Here is a 25,808-nt window from a genome sequence, read left to right on the forward strand (position 1 = left end):
AACTTGTCAAGGGAGGCCAAGGTACAAATCTCACCTCAGACACTAGATGTGTGGTTCCGGATGAATGAAGTGAATTATGAAAGCTGTCTCACAAGATGGAGACAGCATTCTAAAGACTGAGTGAAGGTCGGCTGTGCCCCAGTGTTGTGTCCTGCTTTCTAGAGCCCCCATGTTGGGGAGATAAAATGTACCATTGTTTTCTAGAGCCCCCACACTGGGGTGATTAAATTATCCCTTCCTAGTGGAGAAGTGATGAGGTAGATCTCCTGAGGATGGTGGAAAAATGGAGTCCATTTATTTCAAGGCTTTCCCCTTTTTATAATGTAACAAAAACAACACTGCTCACGTGGGACCACATAAACAACTTGCCACCTGGTATCACTCTTCCACCTGGTATCACTTTGCTTCAATCTCAACACAGGTTGTCACCACCCCCTGACTTCTCAGGAAGGCTGAGAGCCCTGAGGGGATATGAGGTCTTGGATTTTATTTCAATTTGTGCCACAAATCTTGTTCTAATCACTGACTTTAAGGTTGTTGGGGGAAGGTGGTTTCTGGATTTCTATTAAATAAGTCAGTCTAAATAGGGGAGCCGAACCAGACATTGTTAGCAGGTTCCCTCTGGGCTGAAGAATCTTACCTTACTCAGAGTTTTCCCCACTGACTGTGACCCTCTACACCCTACGGCCGGGTTTCTTTCTCCAGAAATCATGTAGTTTACAAGGAGTAGGACCTTTTTTTGGTGAGACTAAGTTGGGGTCACCTTGACATTGAAACTCCCATATAAGGTATAAGGTAACTTAGTAATGCTAAAGATGTGGTTGGGTTGACAGTTTTTCCTCATTTATGACTTACAATGTGAGGTAATTTGTCCTGGCTAATCAGGGCAAAGATCCAGCCTATAGGGAGTGTTAGCTTAACCCCCTATATAATTCTTGTCTGTTAACTGGGCCTTGCCTCTCCTTGCCTGACTGCTTGTGGGAAAGGGAGACACCCTTTCTCGAGATGGTAATAAAATTCCTTTCTGGTTTTGCCTTGAGAAATTTTAATTTATTTGATTTATCTGAACCGGTGGTCTTGTCCCACACATGGGCAAGCTCAACTGGTAGGAGCTTCAGTTCCCTCATTTGTCAAATCAAGAGGTTGGGCTCCATGGCCTCAAAGTTTCATTCAGGCTCTAAATCTCTGAGCCTACGATACAGTAGGATGTTAGAAAATGAAATGCTTAGCTATCTACCAAGAGGAAATCACCATGAACATCAACTATTTTCTTTGGATAGAATAGACTTTACTATGTTTGTATCACTTTGCCTTACTCAATTCTTCCCCTGCTTTTACACAAACCTGAAACGCCCTTCCTTTTCACTTAAAACTTAGAATTCCTGACTTCTTTTTTAAGTCCAGCTCAGGTATTCCTTCCCATACAAGAACTTTTATGACCCTTCTTTTGCCCCCAGTTTTTAGTACTATCTCTTTTGTGAATATATTTTGCATTTACTAATTTTTGAACTCATTGTATCTCCCTCAGTAGCATATAAGCTTCTTGAGGGCAGAAAATATTTTGGGTTTTTCTCTGTGCCCCCAATGCTTAGCACAGTGCCTGCTGTATAATAAATGTTTGTTTAATTGAATTGATCATGTCATTTTATAGAGAAATAGAAGGAAATAAAATATCAGATCAATAAGAAGTTAAAATAAATGAATATTTCACAGGTCACTATTAATGACAAGCTTCAGGGTCATTAGTTATTCCCCATTACTGCTGAATAAATTCCTTCTTACCAAACCTCTCTAGCAAGTCTACTACTCCACTGCACATAATCTCATTAGAGTCATACATTTTATATAGTAAATGTAGGAAAGCTCTAAGAGTGCTTTTATATAGGCTGACATGTTACAAATCACAGCAAGCTGAATTTCTTGGTTGTAACTTAATTACTTTTGCTGTCTTTTAATGGCATAATACACCTCGTTCAGTCAGAGTATTTAAGCTCCATAATGCGTCAAAAAGCAAGCTGACCAGAAATTATAGGTGAATTTTCCAAATAAAGAATAGCATACCAGTGTCAGAAGATTATATATATCAAATGCTCCGGAGAAAACTCTTACCTTAGAAGCAAATCTCTCCTAGGATGGATTTATTGCAGTTGCAATTTATAGCTTTCTTTTTCTTTCTTTTTTATTCTTGGTTGTCAGATTGTAGTTTTCTCTGGGCGTATCAGCCTCGCTGTGAAGGGAGAAGGCTCAACTCAAGCTTCTCCCTATACTTGCTTGTCTGCAGTGGTGCAGCTGGCTGGAAGATGAAGTCCGAAACACGCCCTCTAAACCAACTTTTCCTTCCAGATAAATGACAGCTAGTGGAACCTGGAATAATTGAAATATTTAAGACTTTTTCCCCCTTTCAAATTCCTGCAAGGCAGATGTTTCATTTTAATTTCTACTTACCTCAGTTTCCTCAGCAGTAAAATAGGGATAAAAATAACATCTCCCCAAAATAGCAACCTCCCAAGGTTTTGGTGAGGATAAAATGAGATCATATTTGTAAAGTGTTTAGAACAGTACTTGGCATATAGAAGGCATTATATAAATGCCAGTTATTATCATCATCACCACCATCACTACCATCACCACCACCATCATTATCATCATCATTTCTTCCTAAGTTATATTCTTTCCCATACATTTTGATTAAAAAAAAAAACCCAAAGTGGGGCAAATGATCAGAAAACATGGTAGATCTCAATAATCATACAATTTCTGATTTGTACTATTAATATGATGAATATTCTGACATTCTTTATGTCTGGAAAGCTCTTTCTCTTTACATCTGATTTCTTAGAATTCCTCCTTTCAAATCTTAAATACTGCTTCTCAGAAAGGTCTTTCCTAATTCTCCTAGTCTCTCCTTCCCCACTTATTTATATTTATATTGTATATATTTTATATTTATGAATTTATATACAAGTTGTTTCCTCCCAGTGAAATATAAGTTCCTTCAGATCTTTTTCCTTTATATTATCAGCACCTAGCTCAACACAGAGTACAAGATTAGGTCTTTAATAAATGTTTGTTAAATTGAATAAATAAAATCAGAAAGTAGGTTTTGTCAGTGTGATCTGCATGTCTAAAGTCATCATTCAGAGGTTCTATGACCATAGATAAGCATGTGTTGGATAGGGTTATCTGCTTTCTTAAACTTAGGGTTGGAACATTAGTGGGTCTGGCACAGAACTTCCTTTTGAAACTCTAACTTCTGCAAAATACTCACTGGATAATTAAACTTGGGTCCTTGAGGGTCACGCCCTCATTTCTTTGACTAAATCATTACTTTAAAATTTGTATCATGCATTTGCTCTTACCAAGTCATCTAAAGAAAATCAAGGCAAGAAAAATTAATTCTACATAAAGTTCTTGTCAGCTGAGAATCCAGTGATTGGTCAAAGTACTAAACTTTCAGCTACAAGTCCACATGTTAGCGACCCAGCAACCTGTGTTATTACCTATCACCTTTACCTTTTTTGTGGCTATTGACAAATGTAACCTAGGTTATTATAAGTGAACTGAGAGATCTCTTTATCTTAAATCTCTTTCCACTCCAGTCCATCCTCAGCTCAGTTGTCAAAATGATTTTCCAAAAGCAAGGTCTCACTATCACACACACCCTCCACACACCTTCCCTTCTGTCCCTTCAACACATTCCCATGACTCCCTAACACCAAAATCCAATATAAAGTCTTCAAGTTGGTTTTCAAAGTTCTCCCATGAACTTGGTCCCTTCTTACCTTTCAAAGTCTTCTTAGACCTTACTTCCCTTCTACATACTCCATTACTCAGTAATATTAGCTTCCTTCCTGTTCTATGTACATGATACTCCTCTTCCAACTCTGAGCATTTTGAGGGGCCGTATTTCATATCTGGAACTCTCTCCCTCCTCATCTCTTCCCCCTGGCCTCTACCAAATCTCAGCAAATGTCCTATCTTTTGGAAGAGGAGTCCTTAATCTTCTCTTTCTTGCCTGTTCTGAAAAGTATGCTATCTATATGTTGTTTGTTCATGATTGTTCATGATTGGCTAGAGATTCAGATCAGTCTTTTGTCTTCTTTTGTATCCTAGAGCTTAGGACAGTGTTTAGTAAACAGTAGGTGCTTAATAAATGGTGTTAACTGTTTGAAGCTGTATTCTGATGGAAGTGGATCTCTTCGACAAAGAGAGCTAATTCAGTTTCAATTGATCAAGGATGGACAGAAGCAGCTACACCCAAAGAAAGAACACTGGGAAATGAATATAAACTGTTTGCATTTTTGTTTTTCTTCCCAGGTTATTCATTCCTTCTGAATCCAATTCTGTGCGACAAGAGAACTGTTCAGTTCTGCACACATATATTGTATCTAGGATATACTATAACCTATTCAATATGTAAAGGACTGTTTGCCATCCTGGGGGAGGGAGTGGAGGGAAGGAGGGAGGGGAAAAATCAGAACAGAAGTGAGTGCAAGGGATAATGCTGTAAAAAATTACCCTGGCATGGGTTCTGTCAATAAAAAGTTATTTTAAAAAAATGGTGTTAACTGATTGAGCCTTCTCTGGAAAGTAGTGCATTCTTAGCACCTGACTGCCACCTCTGCTGGTAGCATTCAATTTAGAGATAGTTGGGATACATAAGTAGATTGTTGACTGCTCCTATTTGAAAATGAGCTCCATCTCAGTCTCAAAAAACTTGTTAGAGCAGTCTGTTTCAAGACCAAGAATTCCAGTTAATACATAGAATAAGTCCTATTACGAGTAAGCCCTCTACTGGCAAATGCAATGAGTTTCAGGAGCCTATTGCTTTCCTGACATAAAACTGCTCCCAGGCTTTCTAGGGGGGCTTCAGCGCATGTAATAAAAGATTGGTTTGGTGCCTGGGAGGGGCACTTGGCCATCTCTGGAAAACTGCTCAGAGCTGTTATCTTTTTCTCCGCCTTTTTCCATTCCTCCCTTATGGATTTGTCTATAGACTGGCCCCTTCAATGATCATAAATGTCATATTTAACATAAATGTTGCCTCCCTTCTAATGATATTAAATTTGCATAACTCGGGGACTGCATTTCCTTTTTGTCTTTGAGCTCAGGGCTCAGAGCACAGAGCTTGATACACAGTAGGTGCTTAGGAAATATTTCCCATCGTTAGAATAAGGATCCCTCATTTTTTGTCTCTCTCATAGGTCTGACTTTGCTGTTTCTCTTGTCACCCACAAAGTTGTCTCTTTCTGCAGTTGGCCACGTGCCCCAAACAGAGGGACTTTAGAATGTTCTAGTCCCCAGCCCTGTCACCTCCTAGGTGGCAGCTCCGGGAGGCTAACTCCCCAGAAGCACACTGCGAAATGTGCTAGTGCAGTAGCTTCAGGAGCGTCCAGCAAATGCCCAACAGGGGCCGTACAATGGCGTGCAACAATGAAATGGAAAGACGGGAACAGACCCCGAGTGCCGGAGTTGACTTTTGAGACCCTAAGGCTATTTTCTATTTATTGCGAGTGTAAGTGTCCACTTGAGCTTAAGTGTAGAAGGGGTGGGGACTGAGATAGCGGGAGCAGGTGAAGATGCACTAGCCGCTGGGTCGGGCGTGTCCTCTAAGATCACAGAGCCAGAACTGGAAGGGATCTTAGGGAGTCCTGGGTGCAACCGTCTCATTTTACAGATGGGGAAACTGAGGCCCTCGGGCAGAGGGAGCACATATCCGAAGCGGGTGGGATCTGAACTCAATGACGGGTGGCCAGGCCAGGAGCCGCACTGCCTGCGTGCCCGCACAGGTGCAGAATCTAGGAGCAAATAATGGGGAGGAACCTCCGCAAGCTGCAGGACTCAGAGGCTCCCCGCTGGGGCACGGCGCAGACGGTCTGTGTGACGTCAGGAGAATCCCTTATTCTCTAGGCTTCAGAAGGAAGGAGGGTGGGGCCTGCTGACTTGGGCGGTCTGTGGAGCTCCCGCTGCTGGTAAGCCCCTCCTCTCCCCTTCAGGTCCCGCCTCGGTCTCCTATGCCCCGCCCCATCACGCTGCAACCCAACTCGGCCTCTCCTCCGCCCCCTTCCGCCGCTTGGCTTTCTTCCCGCCTCCCGGGGAAGTTCTATTGGTCGGCGGCTGCGGGCGGGGGCAATGTCTCTCTCGGATTGGCGAGCGTGGAGGCCTAGCCGTTCCACATTGGTTCGCGGCGCGGCGGCAGCATTCTTGGATGCGCTCCAGGCCGGACGGCGCTTTGTTGCCTCAGGGGGCAGCCGGGGGGCGGGCGGCGGTTGTTAGAGCCCAGGAGTCGCCGGGGCCGGGCAGGCCGGGGCGGGGAGCCGCTTAAGTGCGGCAGCGGCGGTGGCGGCGGCGGCGGTAGTAGTAGCAGCAGCAGTAGTAACAGCAGCAACAGCCGCCGCAGCAACCGCAGTAGCAGCCGCAGCCGCAGCAGCCTCAGTAGCAGCAGCAGCCTCAGCAGCAGCAGCAGCCGTAGCAGCAGCAGCAGCCGTAGCAGCAGCAGCAGCAACCATGAGCGGCGGCGTCTATGGAGGAGGTGAGCGCGGGCGCGGGCCGCGCGGGCCCGGGAGAGAGCCGGGCCCGAGAGCCCCGCGTGGGGGCCCAGAGCGGGCATCCCCGCGCTCGGGAGCCGCACTGGGAAGCGGGAAGGGGGGGAGCCCCGAAGCCTCTGCCGGAAGGCCTGCAGAGAGGGCGCCGGAGCCCAGAGTGCGACCATCCGCATCCCGGCACCCAGCACGGGTCCCCAGGTGGCTGGCTCTGCGAGGGGGAGAGCCCGGCAGCACTATGCGGCGGACCTGGGAGAGGGGTGGCGACCTCCCCTGGCAGGAGAGCCCCTCTTCTTTTTCTCCCACCCCTGCCGAAGGCTGCAGTGGTTTGTGCATAGAGAGGGCACTTCGCCCAGGGTGGGGGACAGAGCAGCTCCGAGGAGTCCCATCACACTCCTCCCACCCGCAGGTCAGCTCTGGAAAGAACTCCGAGCCTAATCTCTGCTTTCGCTGCCCGGTAGTCAACCTACCCAGAGGGAAGGCCCGGCTAGGGAAGGGGCTTCCGAGGGTCGTGGCTCCCCATCCTTGCTCCCGGGTTGGCCTGGAGCTGACCTTTCTACCTTGATAGGCTCCGCTGCCTTTTGTCAGTATCTGGCCTGCCACAGGGGACTCAGTGACTAAATGAGTCTGGGGGCTGAGTGCCCCGATCCTCGTCCCTCTCCTAGCTCGTCTGAGAAGCATGTAGAGTCCTGGCATTTCGGAAAGTTTCGGGGACACCCTCCAGAATTTGGGTCTATGGGTGGCTATCTCGACCTTAAGCAAAAAACCAAAAAATAACAAAACCCCGACAAACGACCTCCTTATTTTAACTGACCTCTCCTTGAAATGTGGCATTTTCTTGATTGTAATTTATAACCACCAGCAGGGGTGCGTGGGTTTAATACTTAGCCACGAAAGGGCTAAGACCCCCAGGAGTGGAACCTCTGCTAAGGTCTAAAGAGCTCCAAGGTTGCTTCTAGCATCTTGGGCCGTCGCTTCTGCCCAGATTACAATCCCTGCGGGGCTAGGGAGTTGCTTCTTGAAGACTGACTGGTCCCTCTCAGAAATTGTTTTGTGTTTGGAGTGCACCTGGGCCAGCTCATCAGGGATTGGATTCAGGAGATTTGGAATAAGGTCACAAGTTTGTATTCTCTTAGAAATCTTGGCTAAACTTTTCTGGACACCTGGTGAATTGAGGGAGCCCTGAAGAAATGGCTCACCGATTGCATATCCTATTTAGTTAGTTTGGACCTCATTTTTATCATCTTTGAAATGAGGAAGGCCAGCTTGATTTCTAAGGCTTCTAAAATCATATTTGAAAAAGGATCACACTGGGGCATTGTTGCTTTGTCTTTATTAACTCTTCCTATTATTCCTTCCTGCTTTCCTGCAATTTAGCCAGGGGACCAGTACTGCAATGCACATTATTTCATTTTATTTGGTATTGAACAAGACATATCAAGACCTTCTCCAATGGTTATTTTGTCTTTCACTTGAGGAAACATGCTTTGAAGATGTAGTTAACTAATTTCCCAACTCTGTACCAGTTGGAATAGAAAATAATTCAAGTGTTGTGGGCATATGAATGGTTTTGAAAATCCATTTTCTAGTGTATAACTTTTTGCCTCTAATAGACCATGCTGTTAAGGTGCCTGTGTCAAGTGTCACTTGTTTTAATGTCACTAATTCTGAAAAAGATGTTGTGGTAAGAATAACACTGAGCCAAAGGTTAGACATATACTTTCACCACATAGCTTATTATGATCATAGACAAATTACTTAGAATCTCTTCAAGCCTCAGTTTTCTTCTATGAAAGCGATACATAACAAAATTATAAGATATGAGTCACATTTAAATTCTCTTTTTACATATGAAAAAAAAATGAGGCCCAGTGAGGTGATCTGCCTGAAGAACACATGTCTGACTTACTTTCAGACTAGTAGGTAATCAGTTGACCAGCAAACATGTTATTTTAGTATAAATCTGTTCTGGTTCTGCTATTTCATTTCATGTGTGTTCCCAGATTTCTATTAATCTTTTTGTCTTTCAGTTCAGTATGTTATTTATATGATGTAATTTGTTCTTCCATTCTTGATCTATCGATCAATAGATGGGTGCCCCTTTAGTTTAGAGTTCTTTGTTATTAGAAAAAAGAGCTATTATGGATACTTTCCTCTTTCTTCTATCTCTTTGGAATATAGGCCATACCTAATAGTGATAAAGTGAAATTAAAAATTATGCACAGTTTAATAATTTTTGAGTCATCATTTCAAATAGCTTTCTAGCTCCACCAGGAAAACATCAATGTGCCTGATTTCCTACAGTCCCTCCAAGGAGCATCCAGCAGGAATTTATCAAGTCTTGCTTGTGCCAGACTCAGGAGGATACAAAGACAAGTGTTCTCAAGGAGCTTAGAGTGGTTTGGGGAAACAACTCATGCTTTTATGAGGATGTACTGAATAAATACAAGATATTTAAGGAAACAGGGCAATAGTAGTTGGGATGATCAGGGAGTGTGTAGAGGATGGTATTTAAAGTGTTTCTTGAAGGAAATTGGGTACCTCTCCCTGCCACAAGGGAAGACTTTTTTTTTTTTTAAAGTATATCGAAGGGGTAGCTAGATAGCTCAGTGGATAGAGCACCAGCTCTAAAGTCAGGAGGACCTGAGTTCAAATGTGGTCTCAGACACTTAATACTTCCTAGCTGTGTGACTCTGGGCAAGTCACTTAACCCCAATTGCCTCAGGTGGGGAAAAAGTGTATTGAGTGTTTGCTAATTAAATTTTTTTTGGATTAAAAGATAAATTTTTATATGTGATTATTTCAAAATCACTGTTACTTTGAAGTAGTTAGAGGAAGTTATCTAGTGGGGAACATATGCAAGGCATTATTTTAACTAAAGAAACATGAATTACATGTATCTGGCTATTTTTCTAATATTCTATTTACCTCTTTAATTTCTTTCTTATTTGTTTTTATCTGGCTATTTTTCAAATCTTTAAGCACTTTATATAGGTCTAGTATATCCAGTGAAAAACATTGTCCCAAAGTACCCATTACTACTGTATCAGTAACAACCTCTCCACTCCCTGCTCCCTACCTCAAACAATTCTTTGTGTATTGTTAGATAATCTATTAAAGATATTTTAGAGTAGATTATCATCACAGTGGCATAGTGGATAGAGTGCCAGGCCTGGGGTCAAGAAGACGTGAGTTTAAATCTAACCTTACACACTAACTAGCTGTGTGATCTTGAGCAACTCACTTAACCCTTTTGCCTCAGTTTCCTTATCTGTAAAATGAGCTAGAGAAGGAAATGGCAAACCACTGCAGTATCTCTGCCAAGAAAACCCTGAAAAAGGTCATGATGAATTGGATATGACTGAAAATGACTAAATGGCAACAAACCATATTCTGAACACAGTCTAATAGTTAATAGACCAAATATTCAGTCAGGTTCCAAATTTTGTCATTTCTGCCTCTCTAACAATCTCTTGCAGTGTCCCCTTCTTTCTACTCACTTTGACCATCACTCTGTTTTAGGTTCTTATAAACCTTGGACTATACTCCTTATAAAGCTTTGACTAATAAACCTTGGACTATACTTCTTATAAACCTTTGACTAGCCTCCTAAGTGAGCTCCCTGCCATGGATTTCTTCACACTCCCATCACCACAGCTGCTAAAATGATTTTCCTGACGTACAGATCACCATAAATTACATTATACTACTTGGTAAATTACATTGGTTCCCTATTGCCTCCAGGATCAAATATAACATTCTTTTTGGCTTTCAAGTCCTATACAACCTGGCCTTTTAATTGATGCATCTTTTCTCTTCCTGCATACTATACATTTCAGCCTAAGTAGCATTCCTGTTCCTCACACAGGATACTTCATCTTCCATCTTCAAGCCTTTGTACTGGTGGTTCCCCATGTCTGGAATGCAGTCCCTTCAGCACCACTTTCTGCATAAAGAGTCATGATTCATTTGCAGCTAATAGTAGTGCCTTTTCTCTCCATATTTATTTCTTGAATAAACTTAGGAAGCTACATATCTCTTCCAATAGAATATTAAGTTCCTTTCTGAGTAGCGACTGTTTTGTCTTTGTAACCCTGGAAATGGGAAAATATTTGACAATTTTATTTTGGTGTGGACCTATGATTTTTTTGTGTAGTGAATTCCTGATGAGGATACTTCTTCTCCCCAGCCAGATCTACATTCTGTGTAGTCACTCCTCTTGGTGAGTTGCTTGAGGTCCTGAGAGGTTAATAAAGTTCCCTTGACAGTTATATGCCAGTACATATCTGAAGGCAGAGGTGGATCAGGTCTTCCTCACTTCAAAATTGGCCTAGCCACTGTTGTCGCACTGCCTTTTATTTGGTAATTAAAAAAAAGTATTGGTGATTGAGTGTTTGGCTAAGCTAGTTTATACAAAACTGGTTTATATGAAACCTGAATTTGACTTATAACCAGCATTAAATGTAATCAGCATAAAAGCAGTATGTATATTTTTTCTTACAGTGAGATTTCATTTTAAAATCTCGATTTTGGGTCAGCCTTAATAGTTGGACTATTAAAGCAAATTGACTTTTCTGATGTATATTCTAGATAGTATTTTACTCTATTATTTGTTTCTAAAATTTTAGTCACAAATAAGTTTGTACATAATTGGTTTCAGTTTATGTGTCACTCATCAAAATACCCATATCACTTCTAATGGTGTAAAGATTAATGTTCAGGTTCTGTTCTTAGAGTTATATCATCAAATTGGAAAGTTAATTTGTATAAAATTCATTTTCATTATTGCTAAATCTGTAAAAATTGGATATAGATTTTTTTTTTAAAAGCTATAAGTCCTCATGAAACCAAAGTCATTATAACTGATTGTCTGGAGACAGATGAATCACAAGGAAACAATCTGGTATTCAAGATTTAAATGACTTGGCAAGAGATAATACACATTCAGGTTAATCCTCTTTACCATCTAGATCTAGAGCCTGAAAAAAATAAGATCACTATTTAAGATGACCTAGAGGCATTAAAGATCTTAATGACAGCTATTATTGGTATTAGTTTGTATCACACTATGGTCACAAAACACTTTAATATTAACAATAATAATAGTATTTATGTAGCACTTTAAAATTTGCTTTGCAAGCCTTATGAAAATCTTTATACATGTTAACCTCACTAGAGTGGAGGGAAGTTGGTGCTTGTGTCCATTTTACTGATAAGGAAATTGAGACCCAGACAAAGGCTAGGTGACTTGCCCAGTGTTTCATCTAGTAAATGTTTTAGGCTGACTTTGAAATTAGGCTTTACTGATTCCACATCCACCACTCTTTACTGTGCTACCAAGTAATAACACATTACTTTGATTCTCTTAACAATGGATGAGTTTATATTTTATCTGAGAAGCAGTGAGAATCACTGAAATTGATGTAGAATGTTATGGTCAAATCTCTGCATAAGGAAATCACTTGCATTTAGGGGGAAATTTGAAGTAAGGAAACTAATTAGATGATATGATGATTATCGAGGAGAAAGTTAATTATGGCCTGAACTAAAGTAGTATATATATGCATGTAAGAATGTAGTGAGTCTGGGAAGTTGGATAAATATACACTTCCCTTATTTTTAGGAGTGGTAGGATTTAAGAAAGTGTCAAAAAGGGGAAAGTGGATCTGGGCTGTAATGTACACATGGGGCAGGAATGAAAATTATTATAATTTTTTTTTCAAAATGCAAAGATAGTTTTCAACATTCACCCTTGAAAAACCTTGTGTTCCACATTTCCCTCCCTTCCTTCTCTTAGCCCTTCCCCTAGACAACAAGTAATACAATATATGTTAAACGTGTACAATTCTTCTATATGTATTTCCACATTTATCATGCTGCGCAAGAAAAATTAGGTCAAAAAGGGAAAAAATGAGAAAGAAAGCAAAAAGCTAATGAACAACAATACAAAAGTGAAAATACTATGTTGTGATCCACACTCAGTTCTCAAATCCTCTCTCTGGGTGCAGATGGCTTTCTCCATCACAAGTTTATTGGAATTGGCCTGAATCATTTCATTGTTGAAAAGAGGCAAATCCATCAGTTGGTCATCACATAATCTTGATGTTGCTGTGTACAATGTTCTTTTGGTTCTGCTCACTTCACTTAGCATTAGTTCATGAAAATCTTTCCAGGCCTTTCTGAAATAATCCTGCTGGTTGTTTCTTATAGAACAATGATAAGGAATGAAAATTATGTTTGTAGGGATAAGATAAACACAAACTATCGTATATAATAGATGTCCATGAAGAAGTGATAGAAAAGAAATCTAAGGAGATAAAATGGGCCAGAATGAGGAAATCTTGAATGTAGGGCTCAGGAATGTGAACTTGACTCCATGGGCCACTAATCATTGTGAGTTTCCCATTCAAAGAGGAAGATGTTGAATATGACTTTGTAAGGTTAGTAATACCAGTTAGGAGATGAACTGGACTAAGGCTAAGCAGGAAATATGACACGAAATTAGTGGAGTCAGGCATGGACATTTGGTTTTTGGAAGTCATTGATGTAATATTTATACAAAACACCTTGATCTTTTATTAAAATCCCGTTATAATGGCAGTGCTAGTTGATCACTCCTACAGAGTTAGATTTTGTATTTGGACCCTTTGTCCACAAGGATCTATTCAGTTCACTTCAGAAGGATAAGCACTAGGATGACCATATGATGATGAATAACTTCAGTCATAGATCCTCCTGAAAAGCATCTAAATGGTAGAGAATTTGTGATCTGCATTAGTGGAAGAAGACTTTTCTTAGGAAAATCAGAGACTTCAAGAAGTTATCTCAGTATTGTAGTGTATCTGTCATCAGTAAGCATTCTTTTCTTCGTCTTCTTTTTTTTTTTTTAATGAAGAATTAGACTCAGTAATTAATTGACTTATTTGAAACCACACAACTACATGGTAAAATTGAGACACTTCACCTCAACTTTTTAAATTTCTAATCTCATGCTTTTTTCATTTGACTTCTCTACCAAATAAACTGTGCCAGTGAATGTGAGTTAATAAACATTTCCTACGGTTTCTGGTGGGAAGAACAACGATGTTTTAATGGGAACAAGGTGTTTTGATTTACTGAGTTTCCTGGTAAACCCCCCCAGGCTAACTAAAGATTAGCTGGAAATAGAAGGCTTCTCTAACACTAATCCTTGGGAACTTTTAGAGTTAGGGTCTTGAAACATCTACCTGTGAAGGAGGATCCCCCCCCCCCCCAAATTGAGTCAAGAGTACCAGTTCAGAAATTGTTTCTTAATCTGTATAATTAATAATATTGAGAAGATAAATATGAAGACTGATTGCTTTATCAGCTAGGTGGCACAGTGGAAACAGATAGTAGTTTGGAGTCAGGGAAATCTGAGTTCATAATCGGCCTTAAGCACTTAATAGACACTCAATTTTTGCTTGCCTTAGTTTCTTTGGCAAAATGGTGATAACAATAGCATCTACCTCCCAGGGTTGTTGTGAGGATCAAGTGAGATAACGCTTGTTAAATATTTAACATAGTGCTATATAAATGTTTGTTATTATTAGCTTTTATTGAATGACTAAATTAGTTACCAGTTAGTTACTTTTTTATTTAATTATAATTAGGTTATATTTTAAAATACAATTGGAAGCTTTAACTTATGGACTTATATATAAAGTTTCCAAAACAAAATTCATATATTGGTTCATATAATAGTTTTATTTTAAATTATCTCATTTTCATTATTTTTCACAGGGTGGTATGTATATCTGTGTATACACACACAGGGACATATATAATTATATGGATTACTTTTATTCTGCTTTATATGGAATATTTTTGCTCTGGATACTTATTAACTTTTTGTCAAATGTCTTTTCAGGACAGCTGTTTTTTCTCATATTTCAAAGTAGGACCCAGGAGATCCTGTTTTATTCTTTGTTTGATTTCAAGTGCTAAATTAAGTCTACTTTTCATGTAATTTAGAGTTCCACATGCATTCTACTATCAATGTAATTTAATGCTTTGTATTTAATTCAAGTTTTTACTTAAAATGGATTCTTTCCTTTTAAATACAGGGTGCTTTTCAACTCTCATATTAAAATGATAGTGTTCACTGGCTACCTACTTATGATCTTTTTTTACATTCTTCCAGATGAAGTTGGAGCTCTTGTTTTTGACATTGGCTCTTATACAGTCAGAGCTGGCTATGCTGGTGAGGACTGCCCAAAGGTAAGTACAACTAGTGTGGGTTGTAGACTGTGCAAAAAAAAAAAAAAATCACTATATAGTTTTAAATAAATTCAAGAAGGTTTTTTTTTTTTTTTTTTTTTTTGGTGGAACAATATAGAAACAGGACTACATAGTTCAAAAGAAAACTATTTCATTCAGCAAGAATTTGCTCCTATATGCCCAGGCCTTGTGCCAAATACTGAGGATCAAAAGACAAAGATGAAACAATCCTTTTCCTTAAGAAACTTATATTCTACTGGGGGAAAATAGCATGTACACAAATAATTTTAAAAAGTAACTTCTGGGGAAGAGCAGTTGAATTTGTGGGCATCAGGACATGTAGAAGGTGACAATTGGGCTGACCTTTGTTTGAATTGGGATTCCAAGAAGCCAAGTGACAAGTAGTGGGGTATTCCAGATTTGGAGGACAGACTAGAAAGGTGTGGGGATGGGATAAAGAGGATTGTTTACAAGGATTCTCAAGTTAGGTCAGTTTGGCCCAAAGCTCATGAGAATCTTATACATTTGCATAGTATTTGCTACATACTAAGCTGTCAATAGATACTTGGCAATTGGCTACAATTAAATGATAGCTGATTTTTAAACTCTGGTATAAAATTCAAATATAGAGGGATTCCCAAGGGCTGTGGATTGATTTGAAAATGATACATTATAAAATTACCTGTGTTTAGTAGTATTTTTGTTTACTTTGTTAAGCATTTCCATTGACATTTTGATCTGGTTCAGATAGCACTTGCAGTTTGACACCTCTGATTCAGCTAATCTTTTTTTTAAGTTTTAGCTGAGGCAGTTGGGGTTGACTTGCCCAGGGTCACACAGCTAGATAGTGTGAGGTGTCTGAGGCCAGGTTTGAACTCAGGTCTTCCTGACTTCAGGACTGGTGCTCTATCCACTGTACTCCCTAGGTGTCCCTACTGCTTCAGCTAATCTTAATAATAATTGACATTTATATATCAGTTTAGGGTTTACAAAGCATTTTGCTAGTCTGATCACTCAATGATCACAGTGACCTTGTGAGGTAAGTGCTGTAGGCATTGTTCTAATTTTATGGATAAGGAAACAGGTTCAAAGTGGTTAAGAATTATTTGCCCATGATCCCATCACTCATAATCATTAGAAGAAAAATATGAAGCTGTATCTCTCTTGATTCTAAGTTTAGCATTCCTTCTCATGAAAGAAAGTAAATAAGCCTGCACATACAGGCTGGAAGACCTTTATATGTCAAGTAGAGGAGTTTGTGTTTGATCCTAGAAGCAGCAATAAAGAGAATTGCTAAAGCTTCTTGAGCAGTGCAGTGTCAAAGTTAGATAAATCAGTTTGGCAGCTATGTGAAGGTTGGATTAGAGAAGGGGAGAGCTTTGAGTCAGGGAGGCTACAGAGGAAGCTATTACAATAGTATGAGAGAAAGGTGATGAGGTTCTGAATTAGGATAGTGGGTGTATAGAAAGAAAGTGATAAATATGAGAGATATTGAGGAAATGGAATTCATTTGGCTTTTTTGCCTGATTTTATTTGGGGGAATGAGGGAGAGGTAAGAGTTGATGCCAGAAAGGTTGTGAACCTAAGGAGGATGGTTATAGCTTCAACAGAAATAGGGATGTTAGAAAGAAAGAAGAGTTTTGAACATGTAGGATTTTGAGATACTTTTGGTACCCTAAAATTGGTGATGAGGGACCAGAGCTCAGGAGTGCCACTGGGGCTGGATATATATCTTTTGAGAATCATCTGCTTAGAATCGATCCTTGAAACCATGGGATCTAAAAGAGGATATGTATACAGAAGAAGGCAGGCCAGAATCTGGGGGAGATGGAGTGGAGGGATAGACACCCATGGTTAAGATATGGGTGTTAGGAGAAAAAAATATTGTTGTAACTTGTCTCCTTTTCTTGTTTCTCTATTTTGCAGGTTGATTTTCCCACTGCTATTGGTGTGGTACTCGAAAGGGATGATGGAAGCACATTGATGGAGGTAGACGGAGATAAAGGCAAACAAGGAGGTCCCACATACTACATAGATACCAATGCATTGCGTGTTCCAAGAGAAAATATGGAGGCAATATCACCTTTAAAAAATGGAATGAGTATGTTACCTTTTTTTTTTGGACTAATGACCAGTATACTATATGGCATATCTCTTTGCATGTAAAATAATTTTTCTTCTTAATTAAAAAAAATCATTATTATGTTTTACTTTGCTGGTTGCTTTGGATTTGTGAAGAAAAGTTGCCAAATTTTTCCTTAAAAGATCCAGGTTTCTTTCTTTTTTTTTTTTTTTTTTTTCCCAATTTCAAATTGTTTAATATATTTTCTAATTTTTTTTTTTGGGGAGGGTCATTTCAATAATGTATATATAAGATAAAAACACATGTTTAAATCATTTTAATTTTGAATCTTTGAAATGTAAGAGGTATTTAGACCTGATAATTTTTTTTTTCTAGTTGCAAAGGAGCATGCACTCTCAAAGGGAACGCTATCTTTTTCCTTTGAGTAAGGTGAGGGTTGAATCAGTCTGAGCCAACAGCAAATCTATGTAAAGCACTGATTTTCCAATCAAACGCTGACAATATACTCTGACCTCCAAAAATCCATCTCATTACAGAAAAGCTGGCCCTGTTGATATCTCTCCAGAATGATTCTGGCTATGGCATTTAGACTTATTTGAGGCTGGTGCTGTTCAATTTTCTTTTTTGTGTTGTTCTCATCTTTTAATGAAGATCCAGGTTTCTTTTTACTCAATGTGTGAAAATCTTCAAATCACACGAATTTCCCTTTGTTCAAAACAAAGCTAAACATAACATGTTAAATATGAAAGGAAGGAATTGCAGTGAGGAAGTTCACACAGAATATCCAGAATGTCTCTCCAGATTTTATTAGGGATTTGGTTTAATATTTCTGCCTACATTTCATTGATGGGGAAACTGAGCAATAGAAACAAAATTATAAATGTGTAAAGAAACCAAAACCAGCTCCTGAAACTCTCATTCCCTGCTATTAGTGTATTTAAGATGCTGAGACTGTCACATCTCCCAATATCTACCTAGATAAAATTAAATGTCAGAAATGCTGTCTGCAGTAGTTGTCATCTCCCCCAGGGCAAAACTAACTGCCTGATTTTACCTAATGAGCATTTTCGTGACTGTACATGTCAGGTTCACCTATTCTTTTATTTAATACCTTCTTGGAAGATTCTCTTTCCTTTTCTTGGCTAGGAATAGGTACCAGAATTCTGGAAACTTCAAGTTTCCATAGTATTTTCATCTTTCCTACAGGTTTCTTCTTTAAAAAAAGTTTCCTTTACATCTTTTTTTCGCCTATTATCGTAATAGTCCAGTTTACATATTTTCTTCTTTCTTCCTTCTATTGGACCAAGAGGAATAGTTCAAGTTATTGACAGAGAAGTCCCATCTTACATCATCTGTAGCCTGCATTTACAATCCCCAGCCTCTCTATTGAGAGGAGGAAAGAGTATGTTCTCTAGGACATTGGTCCTTCCAATTTATCAGACTTGTTGCTGTATTGTAGCCTTTGAAGTTCTACTGTTTTGCCATTTTGTGTCTGTGTGGTAATGGGGGGAGGAGGGGAGAGAAAGAAAGGAGAGGTAGAGAGGAGAGGTTTCATCTTTCTAAAAGGTTTTAATGACCATACCAATAGTGAAGGGGTCGTGGGGACCAGGACATCTGCATTCAGGTGCCAGTTTTGGCAGTTCATCTTGTGGCTGAGAGTGAATCACTTTTAGTACTTGGATCTCAGTTTTCTTACTTGAAAAATATGGGGCTTCTAATATCCCTTCTAGCTGGAAACTCTTGGTTCTACATAGTTCCCTAATTTCTGTTTGTTATCTAATTCTTTCTTGTTGCTTCATTTTGTCTTAGCTTGATTGAAAGGTCCTTGAGGGATTATGCTTTATTTTTTTATTGATTGGAATAGTATTTGCTACAGTTTTGACACTTGGCAAATATTTAGCATTTGACTAGCAATTAATGTTTAGCTTAGTAGTGTAAAACTCAAATAAAAAGGGACCCCGAGAACCACATATTGATTTAGAAAACTACAATTTTAACTGTCTCTATACTGTATTTTTGTTTAATTTCTTAAACATTTTCCAGTGATATTTTAATCTGGTTCAAGTAGCACTCAAGATTTGACACCTCTGCTTAGCTCAGAATAAAAGCACTTTCCTAACATGCGATTTGGTGATCACAGTTACCTTGTGAGGTTATAGCACTGTTGATATAATTATTCTACATATGGGGACAGTGAGCTTCAGAAAAGTTAAGTATTTGTATATCTTCCCCAGAGTGATCTTTAGCGGAAGAATGTAAACCTGGAGTGCTATTGATTCTGATACTTTTCCCATTTTGGTGGGTTGCTTTTTTAGAGCCACTGGTACAGGATATCAGTAAAGACTTTGCCTTGTGGGAAACCACCCACATACCTTGTCAGGCATTTATTGAGCTATATTCTGTTTTTCTATACTGTGAATGGAAGGACCAAAAGAAAGACTGTCTGGAAAATTCTTTTAAAATGTTTTACTATGAAGTGAGAGTATCTGAATTGCTGTTGAAGTCTTCTGGGTTTGTGGTTTGGTGATAAATCATTGGAACGCATTTTAAAATATATGGCATATTTGTTTTTAAACTGTTAACTTTGTTATTCTAGTTGAAGACTGGGACAGCTTCCAAGCTATTTTGGATCACACTTACAAGATGCATATCAAATCAGAAGCTGGCTTACACCCTGTTCTAATGTCAGAAGCACCGGTGAGCTAAGGCAGATCTTATATTTCTGATTTCTCTTTAACAATTATTTTATTATCTCAGAAACATTTGAGATTTTTTTCCCTGATTCAGATTTGAGAGCGCATCTAAATTGGTACTTTGAAGGTAGGGAGTTAAAATATACATTCACATTCTTCCCCCTTTTCATTAGCAACTTAAAGTTTAATTGAACTTTCTGAAGGGCGAGAAGCACTTGACTTTTAAAGAAAGGATGATTTCATTTAAAATTTTGAGATGTCTCCTTTACTTTTAACAAGACACTAAATTCAACATGGGATTAACTAAATGATGAAATAACATAAATTGAGATTTTTACTTCTTTCCATCAGATTCTAAATAGGAAATGGAAAGATAGGAAAACAACAAATGTACAATTATAAAAAATCCAGTTGTAATTTTGGACTTTTGTGTTATGTCTTATAGAAATTGATAATCAGTTTTATGCTCAATTTGAAAACAAAGAAATTAATCTGTTTTAATAGCGGTTTGAAATGGGATGAATTTGGAATAATTCAATGGTTGACGTGGAGTAATTCACATAGGGGTGCTATTTCTGTAAATGACCATAAGTTATCCCACCTGTATAGTTTTGTTGGAATCTCATGCTTATCATTTTTTTCTCCAAAGGTTCTATTTTTTGTACTTCTTGCACATTTCAATATATTACTTTCCTTTATATCCCAAAGTCTGTTTATTGTTAGTTTGATGAGAATCATATGTTGAACTAGAAATTGAGACTGTCTGCTGTTGAGAATATGATTTATTCAATGGAGGAATTAGAAAGAATAAAGAATGATGATAAATTATGAAACTAGTTTCCTGTGATATTTTTTCTTTTTACTTTCATGATTGCCATACAGTAAATGGAGAATTTGGAAATTTTTAGTTGCATATTTTAGGGTTTAGTTATAGACTATTTTGAAACACTTTGAATTCATTTAAAAATATCTACAAGAAGTCTGATTTGATTTTTTTTTAACTCAAAAGATTTATTTTTATTTTTAAGAACTCATAACAAGATATCAAGTAAATTGAAACCTAGTTTTATGATAAGCTTTTATTGTCAAACTATCAATGATATTTGATTATATAAATCTTGGGTATTGATTACTTTGCTTTTATGGTTCTGAGTCTTGAGTTTATCATGTTTTTTAAATTATGAACTAAACAGTCACACAAGTATTGTTTATTCCTCTCCTTTCCCTTTTTTTCCTCCAATTTCCAAGTGGAACACCAGAGCAAAAAGAGAGAAACTGACAGAATTGATGTTTGAACACTACAACATCCCTGCATTCTTCCTTTGTAAAACCGCAGTTCTTACAGCGTATCCTTAAAGTATTGGTACTTGATTTTGGTTGGTTTGTTTTTTTCCATAAGCGATATATAAAATTGTGCTCATTAAAAGTATCATGACTGAAATTGAGGCATTAATTAATTATTTCTTATTCATAAGTTAATTCAATAGTTTGTAGATTGTCATGTTTTCTTTTTGCCTTTTTAATATTTTGGTTGTCATTAGCTTTGCTGTCCTAGAAGGTGAGAAGAGAAAAAGAAAGCTTACATTCAAATATTTAATTTGGCTGTCCATAGCATTCATATACCATAATTTATTCAGCCATTCTCCAATTGATGAGCATATATTCAGTTTTCAGTTTCTTGCCACTACAAAGAGGGCTGCACAAACATTTTTGCACGTGTACCACAGAAAATTTGACTATAAATGCCTTTAAGGAATTCAATGAAAACACTTATTGAATACTAATTGTACCCAAAGCATTCTGCTTGCCTCTGTGGAGGACAAAGATAAATGTAAAATTTCCCTGTTCTCACTAGTCTAGTTAAGAAGATATATGAATATGTAAAATTTATGAAAAGTTAGGTATTAAAAGATTTAAGCAATAGTTTAAGATAATATAAGAAGTTTACGATTAATTTTTAATTGGATAGGCTTTAATTGCCTTAGAGTTTAGAGCAGTAAGAGATGACTTTAGACTTTAGAGAGAGGAGGGTAGTGTGGCATTTTAGTTGTATCTTGAAGGATAGGTAGAGAGGATGAGTAAGTGGACCCATCATGAGTGAAAATAGTGCAGCTTACATTCATAGCACTTCATAGTTTAGAAAGTACTTTATGTATATTATCTTCATTGTTTTAAAGTAGCCTCTTGGGATAGCAAAACAAGCATTTAGTAAATGCCTACAGTCTACCAGTTATTATACTAAGTGCTGGCATTGCAAAAAATGGCAGAAATAGTTCCTGCCTTCAAGGAACTCACACTTTTATGATAGAGACATGTAATTACAAGATATCTATGGAGTAGATGGAAAGTATATTAAAAATTAATATGTTTTGATGTGAAAGCTTCTCAGATAATAAAAATTATTAAGATGACGGCTTTTAGGGAGATGAAGGAACCTATAGAGGATAAAACATTTCATGCTGTGTAGGCGTCTGGGTATATTATTTGTCAAATAACAACAACAAAAAACTTGTCTCAGTTTCATAAAAAAAAACCAAAACACTTCATAAATTTTGTTAAAGAGGTTTTTGTCATATTGAACAGAATTTCAGCTATCTTGAAATTATCTCCTTAACTCTTTAAACTAGATTTGCCAATGGTCGTTCCACAGGGCTAATTTTGGATAGTGGAGCCACTCATACTACTGCCATTCCAGTCCATGATGGATATGTTCTTCAACAAGGTAAATGTCCCATAATAACATGTGTACATTTACATAAGTGAATTATTTTGAAAAAAAAATTAGGAGCTATCTTAGACATTTTCAAGGGGAAAAATGCTTTTTGTCTCAGTGTTTGATAAAAGATTGATCTTTAGAATTTTACATAGTTAAAATTCATGTGCTCAGAAATTGAGAGCTTGAAAATACCATGCTTGTGACTTCACTCTTGTGTTTCATTTGGAGTTGGGTGACCTATTTTCCTCCTGTCCCAGAAAACTTAATTAGAAATTGATGGCTTTTGGGCATTCCTCTTTTTTTCTGCAGGTATTGTGAAGTCACCTCTTGCTGGAGACTTCATTACCATGCAATGTAGAGAACTATTCCAAGAAATGAATGTAGAATTGATTCCTCCATACATGATAGCATCAAAGGTGAGGAATATTTGGATTGGCCAGGGATGGTTTTGTCCTTTGTCTTGCCAGTCTCCCATGACCAGTCACCCAGGTACAAATCTTTGAATTGATTCTACTCTTTTGGTACCTAAGGAGGCTGTTCGTGAAGGATCCCCAGCAAATTGGAAGAGAAAAGAAAAATTGCCACAAGTTACAAGGTCTTGGCACAATTATATGTGTAATGTAAGTAGCTCCTTTTATCCTGTTTTCAAGGTCTGTAATGTATTAGTGGGATGTGGGAAATAAGATGTTAAAATGCCTAATGTTATAACTATAACTGCTCTGATATTGGGAGGGTACTTCTAACCCCCTGAGCTTCTAGTGTCTATCTTCCCCCTAAAAATGTCCTTGTATATATAAAATATAGACTTATAATAGGTACTTCTCTCCCCTACTAGACTGGAAGGTTCTTAGAGGCAGCAACTGTTTTTGTATCTAGCGTGTCTATTATAGAGAGCAAATGTACAGATTAAATGCTGAATAAATGTTTGTTGATTGAGTGTAAGATGGTAAGATAAATATTTTCCTAACATCTTCCTTCCTTCAGATTTAAAAGGTGTTCATTGTTTTAGTGACATTTTATAAATAAAGTGGATTAGCTTGTTTGAGTGAATTTGATTCTTACCAAATAGTTTACAAAAGAATAGCTGTTTGTTCTGAGTTTATAACAGAATTTTTCTTTTGGGAGGCAGGAACAAATACCGAAAATGATTGTATTTCTGGGATATTTATCAAGCATAGTTACAGTTCTCTGTGGACTGCTTGGCTCCAGTGGCCACTGGCAGCTTTTCCCAACCTGCATGCTTAGTGCAACTACAGGTGGAGCAACCCACACGTGGTTCCTCATTGCTTCCATCAAAATCAAGGCCTGGGAGAGACCTTATTGATATCTAATACAATCTTCACATTTCATAGATGGAAATCAGGCCCAAAGAATAGCAGCTTTTACTCAAGGTACCTTGACCTAGCATGTGCCCAATTGACTGGGTCACATACAAAGGACTTGAATAAGCTAGTATGAATTGTAAGCATGGAACTATTAAAAAGTTTTGAGGACTAGAATTGATCATGCCAGAAATATGTCCTTTTTTTTTTTTTACATCTTAGAATTAAAGGTAAAGCTATTATAAAAATTCCCTGGAGGGAGCAAAATGATCAGAGAAAATGACATCACCAAAACTTCTTTAACAACCTGTTTTATTTGACATCTATAAAAGGTTTCATCTTTTATGCTGATGTGAAAAATTTAGTAAGTTGTGAGATTACATATGTGTAAAATGTGTGGTGTATATATATATATAATATATATATTCATTCAAATAACTCAATTCTGGAGATATTCTTTATTATAAATATTTTATTATGTTTACATCCTGGAGTGGGGGGAAAGTAGCCTTCTTAATTTTGTTTTGTGTCTATATAATTCATAGCAATGATTTGATTTGCATTTGGTCTAGTGCTGGTAACCCTACCCGCTCAATATATCAGTAAAATTGGTTGGATTAGAACAGCTCTATATTCCCTTGATCCATGTAGGTAACGAACTGATACATATGAAGAAAAGAAAGGGCTTCTTAGGGAGGAAGATCTTATGAATATATATGAATTCTCTAGTAGTCCAATTCGGAAGAGATAGCTCGTTTTAAATAGTAAACCTCAGGAGTGGGGGATGAAGGTGGGATAGTTACTAATTGTTGTGGCAGATCTTTTTTCTTCAGGGGAGAAAGAAAGTGAAATTAGGCCTTTTCTTTCCATTGTTCTTCTTGGGGCTTTGCTGTTTGTTTGCTTTCTGCTACTTTCCCATAAGGCTGGAGGATTTGGGTGGATGGCATGCTCAGTGTCAGCCGCAGTGTGGCTTAGCAACCAAAAAAGCTAATGCTGCTTTGAGAGGTGCAACAGCCAGAATGGAGGGCACAATTGTCTGCATGCTACCCTACTCACATCATATCTAAATTATCGTGTTCAGACCTGGGTTGGAAATGTTGGAGAGGGCATTGTCCAGAGGGAGGCAGCCAAGGGCCCAGAAACAATACAGTCAGAGGATGTGTTGAAGGTATTAAGGATGTCAGCTAGGAGAAAAGGAGGGCTACAAGAGATAGGATAACTCTCTTCTACTCTGGAGAAGAAGTACTAGATTTGCTGTTTTGCTTTGTCTTAGAGGGCAGATCTATGAGCCAAACCCTTTATAAGGAAAGATTTCCTGATAGGAGCTGTCAAACATGGAATGAGATGATTGCTGGGTTTCTTTTCTGGGAAATAGGAGGTTGAATGACTGTCTATTTGAAAAGGGTAGGAGAGATTTTTATAGGTAGAAGTTGGATGATAGATGGCTTCTGCAGTTATGTCAATGTTGAGATTCTGAAAGTTCCATTGTTCCATAAGAGTTTACTTAGCTAGTTCTTAGCTAAATAACTTTTAGGTTTCCTAAACTATTTTTCAGTATCTGGTACAACTGTCTTATGTATCGCAGGCACTTTGTGTTTGTTGAAATCTTGATTTTTTCAGAAGGGATTCTTTATTCAACAAGTATTTATCTAATACCTTATATGCAAGATCTATTATTAAAATTTTTATATTTATGGCATTTGAAGTGCTTATAAATAATTTTATGCCTTGAAATCTGTCCAACATATGCATTAGATTTTGTGTCACAATGACAATTTCCTTCAAATAGCATAAAAAAGTAAAAATTCGTTTTTAAAAAATCCTAATTGTTTTTAAAATTCTTTTTCCCTAGTGTGTGATCCAGGATTTTCAAGCGTCAGTGCTCCAAGTATCAGATTCAACTTATGATGAACAGTATGTTTTCTTTTTCTGTCTGTAAATCTTGTGATTTAACTTGAACTTTTACACTCACTTTTTGGAGACTATATTAATCTGATGATTCCCTTGGCTATTTTAAAAAAAAATTTCTACTATAAAGATATTTATGATTTTAGAAATGGGTAGGTTTTTTTTTGTTTTTTTTTTTTTTGGTGGTTGAGGAAATTGTGATTGCCCAGGATCACATAGCTAGGAAGTGTTAAATGTCTGAGGCCAGATTTGAGTCCTGACTTCAGGACTGATGCTCGGTCCACTGCGCCACCTAGCTGCCCCTGA

At 38.0% G+C, this 25,808-nt stretch overlaps 1 protein-coding gene across 1 annotated transcript in view; it reads left to right on the plus strand.

The window, feature by feature from the left end:
- Window positions 1-6,288: 6,288 nt before the first annotated feature.
- The window catches only part of ACTL6A (actin like 6A), a 32,578-nt gene continuing 13,058 nt past the window's right edge, over window positions 6,289-25,808 (plus strand). Inside the window, exons 1-9 of the mRNA XM_051983210.1 lie at window positions 6,289-6,532; window positions 14,704-14,780; window positions 16,707-16,881; window positions 19,460-19,560; window positions 20,805-20,902; window positions 22,184-22,278; window positions 22,582-22,688; window positions 22,803-22,892; window positions 25,447-25,508. Of these exons, the coding sequence (XP_051839170.1) occupies window positions 6,508-6,532; window positions 14,704-14,780; window positions 16,707-16,881; window positions 19,460-19,560; window positions 20,805-20,902; window positions 22,184-22,278; window positions 22,582-22,688; window positions 22,803-22,892; window positions 25,447-25,508 (830 nt within the window). The 5' untranslated portion in view covers window positions 6,289-6,507. The remainder of the gene's footprint in view (window positions 6,533-14,703; window positions 14,781-16,706; window positions 16,882-19,459; window positions 19,561-20,804; window positions 20,903-22,183; window positions 22,279-22,581; window positions 22,689-22,802; window positions 22,893-25,446; window positions 25,509-25,808) is intronic.

This window comes from Antechinus flavipes, chromosome 3, assembly GCF_016432865.1.
Source record: "Antechinus flavipes isolate AdamAnt ecotype Samford, QLD, Australia chromosome 3, AdamAnt_v2, whole genome shotgun sequence".
In the NCBI taxonomy this organism is placed as follows: domain Eukaryota; kingdom Metazoa; phylum Chordata; class Mammalia; order Dasyuromorphia; family Dasyuridae; genus Antechinus; species Antechinus flavipes.